General features: G+C 40.0%; 1 protein-coding gene across 1 annotated transcript; it reads left to right on the top strand.

Annotated features, from left to right (window-relative positions):
• The first annotated feature begins 6048 nt into the window (after positions 1 to 6048).
• LOC149189691 (uncharacterized) lies at positions 6049 to 6468 on the top strand. The gene has a single exon (XM_089410311.1). It carries the CDS (start codon positions 6049 to 6051, stop codon positions 6466 to 6468), a length of 420 nt encoding a protein of 139 aa, XP_089266437.1.
• The last annotated feature ends 1419 nt before the right edge of the window (positions 6469 to 7887 follow it).

Here is a 7887-nt window from a genome sequence, read left to right on the forward strand (position 1 = left end):
CAACGAAGTTGAAAATAACCATATTGGTAAACCTATTGTAAATCCAGGTAATGACAAAGTAGCCATATAAGGAGGACCAACATTTCCAAAGTAAGGAAAAGTACTAGGATTCTCATTAGGAGGGGTTCCTAGGTTGATAAATTCCAGAACATTTGCCATTATATTCAACTTCAGTGAATTTTATTAACAATTTAAAACTAAAATTAACAATTCACAATTCACACCTAACAATTAAAATTCACAATTCACACCTATGGTCTCTAAAAGTAAAAACAAACAAATTAACACGCGTTATCAAATCTAGGAGTCAAACCACACACAAACAGTAGCCTTCCGGACCGAAAACACTAGTTGGTGATGTAACACAACATCACCGAATTCAGTACAGAAGTGGCGGGTGGAACAGTTACCCCGGCAACCTGCTTAATGAATAGACTGGACCAAGTTCCTCCACTTTAACCGTCTCGAGTGAAGTGAACCCCCCAGAAAATCCAAGTGAGTCTAGCCGACGTCTGCTCCAGGTACAGTGGGATCTTCCCTCCACCGTCACCTTGGGTAGAACCCTAAAGATAATGGTCACTAAGGCTACCAACCGCAACAAATGCACCTGGGGGAACAGTCTACACTCCGACAGCACGGAAGGGCAGAGTATCAAGCTCAATCCCCTTGCCGGTTCCTTGACAATAATCCAAGGTTTATCGACAAGTGACCCCTGGCTCCTCGACAATGGTTAATCCGAGGTTTACCGTTTGTAATACATGCGTGTCTGGCGTCGTTCCCAACGAGGGAGGATTGATCCCCTCACTGGTTTGGACACGAGCTCGTGCTTCTCCTTTAAGAGGAGCTTTTCCAAAGTACAAATGAAACAATTGGATTTAGCCTACCACAAGATGAGCTACTTGTTTGGTTTTCTGTCTTGGATTGTTAACTAGATCCTAATCCAAGACACTAGCCTAAGCTAGTTGGTGTATCAGAGCCCTAGAAATGTAAAAATTACTAGATGAATTTTAATTAAGCGCTGTGTCATTAAGGCTGTTATTACTCAAATGGGTAAATGGATACGAAACCAATGGTGTTATGACCCGACTCAACTGAATGCAATCGAATATGATAATGTAATCTTTTCAATTCGATGAATCCTAACTAAAGTAAGGAGAGAGTTTCCATTCACTTCCAACAATGCAAGAAATTGATCACTAAGAGAAAATTCAACAAATTCTCTAATGCACTAATTTTATCAAGGAAAACTAATGCAAATCAATTCCAAGCCATTTTTTTTATTTTTATTTTGTGTAAATTCAAATCAAAGAAAGCTGATCTAAATCTACGATTGATTTTTCAGAATGTAAACTATGCAATTGTAATCTATGCACAATTCACTTGAAAAGTATGCAAATGTAATCTATGCGCATTTTTCATTAATATTCTGAAAATGAGAATTCTAATTATGCAAATGTGATCTATGCAAGAGAATTCTCAAACACAAGACGATTCTAATGTGATCTAAGAACCAATCAAGTGCAAATTGAGAAAATTGGGTGAGAGTTCCAAAGATCAAAAATAAAAACACTCAAAGGCGATTAACACTCATACACAATTAAAGCAAAAAGATGCAAAATTGTGAAAAGACTGAGACAAACCTCCAAGTAATGACTAAAGGAAATCAAATCAAGAATTTCTCAAAAAAGAGACTCAAAACACCCAATTGATGAAAGCTTAAAGCAGGAATGCCAATGAAACAAGTTCAGGTGAAGATCTTTGACAAGAGACTAATGGATATGGGCAGTAAAAACTAAGAAAAAGCAAAATCTAAGAGAAAAAATGCAAAAAATGGAATTTTCTTAAATTTTAGCAGGGGACGCAGGCAACCCGTTAAGACAGGTGCGGGCCCGCTCTGTGCACACAGCGACAGTGCGTACAGGGACGCACTGTGCAATACTCAGAGGGTGCGTCCTACTGGAAAATTCAAGAAAAACTAAATTGAAACTAACCCTAAGCTAACCCACCCAAAAACAAAGTCACAGAGCCAAAAACCAGAAAATAAATGACTTTTCTCAGATCAAAGTTGCATACAAAGGAAAATACTTTCATATCAATGGAATCCCCAGCGGAGTCGCCAATTTGTCAGGCGGAAAGAGTCGATAGTGCGGACACAAATCAACCTCCCTAGGAGCCTAAGACTCTCTAGTGACAAACAAGACAAACAAGAGCAATCCTTCTCTAAACATGCATTTACTATATGGGAAATCAAGTGTTTAGATCCTAGCGGTAATCCAACGCTGTTGTAGCAATCCAGCTCCGCTGATCCGGATGAGCTCCTCCTTCACTTTGAAACCTGCATACACTAACAATCAAACGATTAAATAGCACTTGATAATCTCATAGAATAAAACATATTTAACACATAGACCAATGAATACATGAAACAATTCATAAATAACAAGTTATTGAGAAGAATGGACTCATTTGCATTAATAGGTAACAAAAGGAACAAATACAACCTGAGCCTTGGTGTTGTGCAAGTCCCTCCCAGGGTCCATCAAGAGTTCTCCTTTACTTTGACAAAGCTCACCCACTTCCAAATAGAACAAGCAAAGATGGCAATCTCTCCTCACAAGCTTCTAAATGGGAGTCCTAATTCCTGCAGCATTTACCCTTAGAAATGTATAGCTTCCAACATCCCCTCCTTCTGGCCCAATGCCTGTATTTATAGTGCTCAAGAGGAGGTTAATCAGGTCCACCATCAATGGGATAATCCCCTTTTTGGATGGGATAGCTCCCTTATTGATGGGATAAGTTCCTCTTTGGTAGGAGTGCATGAACCATCTGGAGGCGCTCAATACACGTCGAACAACTTTCTAGAATGCTCTAGAAATGACCACAAGTAACTTTTTAAAGATGAAACTTGCGCATTTTAACCTTTACAGGGGGACGCACCTGCCCCTTTACATACAGAGCGTCCAAAGACGCAGCTTTTGTGAACATTGGGTGCGTCCCCGCAGGTAAGGTTGAGAGAACCTGCGTACCCAGAGATAAATACATTTATAAAGACTTTCTCTCTTTTTGGAGTTTAACATGGAGAGCAGAGGCTTAAGACTTGCCCAGGAGGATAGCATGACTGTTGATAGAGCCATACTAACTGTAAATAGCCATGGTGACATTTTTTAGTGTAAAACTATGCAAGAGCTATTTCAGTACTTAGAAGAAAATAAGATCAAGTGGTGCATGGAGATAGCATAGACCCATATTTGGATTTGAAGATTATCAATAGAAGACTTGCATATCAGAGTCTAAAATTCCAATAGTTGAGTTCTCTTATATAATCTACAGTTGGTAGAGAGTCAAATTAGATAAAAGGAGTAGTAGCACTATTGACTCTTCATTGTAGTACAGGAAGGAAGAGCGCATATATAGTGAGAAAGAAAAGCAAGAGGTAAATTGCAAATTGCCTTTAATTAGTGCTAACAAGAAGAATGATGAGTAGTATGTGTGCTCAATAAATGGTAGAATTTCACCCAATTATGAATATCAACACAATAAATCAAGTCATATCCAAGTGTGGAAGAAAAGGGAAAATAGTCTACTTGGGAGGAGTATATCCCTTGTTACTCTTCATTGAAGAGAATAATTTGGCTTCAAGGGAAGCTAGAAAGGTTAGGTCCAAGAAGCAAAAATGAACATGCCAAGGAATGCATCTGACGGATAAGAGAAGTATTGAATGTTGTTTTCAAATCAAATTGATAGATAGATGATGACAATCTATTTACTACTAATGTAAGTTTTGTTTTCAGACTCCTAATACAAAGAGGAAGCATGGCCATAGGGGGATTAATACTCAAGCCAGGATTTGAGTATCATATAATGAATTGAAAATTGGTATCATTAACTAGTATCAGTTGTGTGTTACCTAAAAGAGGCTAATATTTTTGTTGCATGTTATCTTGAGTTGTTGATATGATAAATGGATTGACTGTTATGATGTTGTTCTGATTAGTAATAGGTATCAGACATAATGGTGAAAGGAGAACGACTAGAGGATGAGGACACTTAGTTATCAAGTGCTCAACAAATGCTAAAATTAGCATCGATTCAACAATTGGCATCCTTTTAAATTGATATTACAGGTACTGTCAATTGGTATTTACAATCATTAGATTCTTTGTCAATAGTATAGTGTTCATGTTGTCTGTAAGTTGAAGTGTTGGTAGGAAAAAAATAATTTATATGATTAATTTTAATGATTAGTCAAAATCATCATTGGTAATCTATTGTCATTTGAAGTTTTCTAGGAGAGATACAAGTTAGGTTGTTGGTCTCGGCATGCATTGATGAGTGTCTCTCTATTGTTGTCAAGTAACAAATTTTAAGTGTTGTACTTTGTTTTTCATAATAACTTCGCAGCTAAAAACCAGGTAGGTCAACATTGGCATAGAGGTGGAACCAAAATTTGCAAAGATTGGGGATTATTGGGATGATGTGACAGTAGACAAGGTCACTGAGGTCCTTCACGAATATCAGGATTTGCTCCACACGAAGTTTTCTGATTTAAAAGGGATAATAGGAGACTTGGGTGTCATGAAGATCACCCTGAAACCAGATGCAAAGCCCGTAAAACAAAGACATTACCACCTTAATCCTAAGTATAAGGAAAGTGTTCCTCAGTTAGATAAGATGCTTGTGGAACGAATTATTGAATCAGTGGAAGAATACAATTGGGTAAGCCCGATTGTGGTTTAGGAAAAGAAACAGAAAGAAGAAATAAGGATATCCATGGAACTCCGAAATCTAAATGATGCTTGCGTGCATGTTCCCTTTCTGACCACGTTCAGTGACGAGGTTCTGGATAATGTAGGCAGCGAAGAAGAATACTCTTTCACTGATGGGTTCTCTGGGTACCATCAGATCAAAATCACACCTGAGGATAGAAGTAAGATGATCTTCGTGACTGAATGGGGATGTTTGTAGTACAATGTAATGCCTTTTGGGCTAAACAATGTGGTAGAAATCATTTCGTGTGTAGTTGTTGCGGCATTCAAAGACTTCATTCATAAGTTTCTGGAGGTATACTTTGACGATTGGAGAGTGTTTGGAATGCTCAAGCATCATGTGGCAAGTCTGCGCTTGATGTTAGATACATTTCAGACATACCAGATCATGCTTAATCTGAAGAAGTGCCTGTTTTGTGTCCCTTTCAGGATTCTGCTAGGTCATGTGGTATGCAGACAGGGATTGATGGTAGACCTTGCGAAGATCACGGTGATAATCAACTTGGAGGCGCCAAGGAATGTGAAATAGCTATGTGCAACTCTAGGGAATACTAGATACTATAGGAAGTTCATCAAGAGCTATGCCCAAATCATCGCGCCCATGGAGAAGTTATTGAAAAAGGATGCTATGTTCTGTTGGAGTGATGAATGCGAGAAGAGCTTGGACGTGTTGAAAGAGAAAATGGTCACTGTGCCAATCCTAGTCTTCCCAGACTGGAAGAAGGAATTTCATGTGCACGTTGATGCCTCATGTATTGTGCTGACATAGGTGGGTGAGTGGGACTTGGACCATCCTATAGCATTCATGAGTAGGAAGATGTCCAAGGCTAAGAAGAACTATTCCACTATAGAGTGCGAAGGAGTAGCCATGGTATATGTGCTCCAAAAGTTTAGGCACTATTTGTTGGGTGGACATTTTAAGATGTATATTGATCATTATGCATTGAAATACCTGGTCAATAAGCATGTGTTGAGGGGGAATATCCGCAGATGGTTGTCATTGTTCTAGGAGTATGACTTTGAAGTTATTGTGGAGCTAGGATGACTGAATGCGGGACTTGATCATCTGTTTTGCATTGAAATGGGAGAGGAACCTACTAATTTAGAGGAAGGATTACCTGATGCACAAATCTTTGTAGTACGCATCGCAGACAGGCACTTTGAAAATATCATACATTTCCTGACAGTGAGAACTGCTCTAGAAGGGTATACAAGCCAGCAAAAGAAGGAGTTAGTAGTGCACGCAATAGACTTCTCCATCATTGCAGGACACTTGTACAAAATGGGGTCAAATGAAATATTGCGATGTTATGTACCTAAATTTGAGAGAAGCAACATTCTCACAGATGCTCATGGAGGAGCTACAAGACGGCATTATGCAGGAAAAGCAACAATGCAAAAGGATTTGCGTGCTGGGTTGTGGTGGCCAACTATGCATAAGGATGCCGAAGCATATTATATGGCCTGTGACACACGTCCAAGGACTGGCAGGCCATCGCGGAGGGATGAATTGCCTTTGATGTTGCAGGTGATGTTACAACCATTCGAGAAATGGGCAATCGACTTTGTGAGCCCAATTCAGCCTCTGGGAAGGAAGACAAGTGTGCGGTACATCATCACCACGATTGAGTACTTGACTAGGTGGGTGGAGGAACAACCCATGAAGCACTGTATAGGTGTGACACCAACGAAGTTTCTTTGAATACGTATTGACAAGATTTGGATGTCCATATATCTTAATGTGTGATCACAATACACACTTTCTTAATGAAACAATCAACACGTTGATAGAAGAATTTCAAGTGTATCATCATAAAATCACGCCTTATCACCCGCAGGCCAATGGGACAGTCGAAGCATTCAATAAGGTACTGGAGAACGCACTGACAAAGGTATAAAATGCTCATAGAAATGACTAGGATGTGCATGTACCAACATTACTATGGGCTTACAGAACGACTTGCAAGAAGTTGACTGGGAAAACACCTTTCAAACTCGTGTATGGAGTAGAAGATGTCATGCCAATGGAATACATTATACCTAGTCTACACATAGTGGCACTTGTAGGAATGGTGGACCATGGAGCCTTGGAAGAGAGGCTTTCATAGCTAGCAGAGCTTGAGGAGGACTGATTTCTAGTTGGATTTCATCAACAAGTTCAAAAGGAGCACGAAAAGGCATGGCACGATCGACACATCAAACTGCACACCTTCAAGGTAAATGATTTGGTCTTGTTATATGACAGTAAATTTGATAAATTTCTAGGGGAATTTAGGTGCACTGGCTAGGACCATATGTCATGAAGGATATTACCAATGGTGGAGCAGTTCAGTTGGTCAAATTGAATGGAGAACCCTTCCCAGGGTAGGTGAATGGTAGCCGAGTGAAGCCATACATCGGTGATCTAGCTAGGTGAATATATGGGGGAAACATAGTCTTAGCACTCCAGGAAACTGAAAGGGAGCACAGGACAATAAAATACAATGCCCAGGTCGGAGAGCTGCGCGATTGGGGAACTACGCGAAATGAAGATATGTCACAATACCCATGGAAGCGCGCAGGGGGATGCGCTACCAAGGAAGCAACTGCGAATAGCAGCTAGAAATGATCGTTAAAGTCCTTGTTCATGATTTTACAATGAAAAAATGACCAAATGGAGCAGGGGCGACATTTAAGTCAGAATTTATGGACCAGATCTCTGAAAATCTTCCACCAATCTAGCATTAATGAACCGATTTTAAGAGGAACGGTCGGATTTGAATTTGAAAGTGCCTATAAATTATAGGTGGTTCCCTAACGAAAAACACTTGGCATTTCTATAATTGAGTTTTTGAGCTCTCAGGCGCACATGAACTGTGAAACCTTCAAGGCTTTGCTAGCAAGTTCTGTGGTTGAGACATTGCCATAGACGAATCAGGAGTTATTACGTTATGAGCGTAGAAGTAGCATTAGGCAAGGGAGCTATCCTAGAGGTGGCTATGACAGCAGAACAAGCTACCCCGGAGGGAGCGCCTGTAGAAATACCAACTGAAGTACCAAAGTCTTCGGATTCCTAGGCTAAGGCCTACCCCGACCACGAAGGGTCCCAAGATCAAGAAGGGCAAGCAGGCTGTGCCATCAC

The sequence above is a fragment of the Pinus tabuliformis genome, chromosome 3_1 (assembly GCF_031772625.1).
Source record: "Pinus tabuliformis cultivar Carrire ecotype Pingquan chromosome 3_1, CPIR1, whole genome shotgun sequence".
Lineage (NCBI taxonomy): Eukaryota > Viridiplantae > Streptophyta > Pinopsida > Pinales > Pinaceae > Pinus > Pinus tabuliformis.

Bases quoted from the DNA above. Each gene is read 5' to 3' on its own strand.
- LOC149189691 (XM_089410311.1), top strand. From the start codon at position 6,049: ATGGGGTCAAATGAAATATTGCGATGTTATGTACCTAAATTTGAGAGA.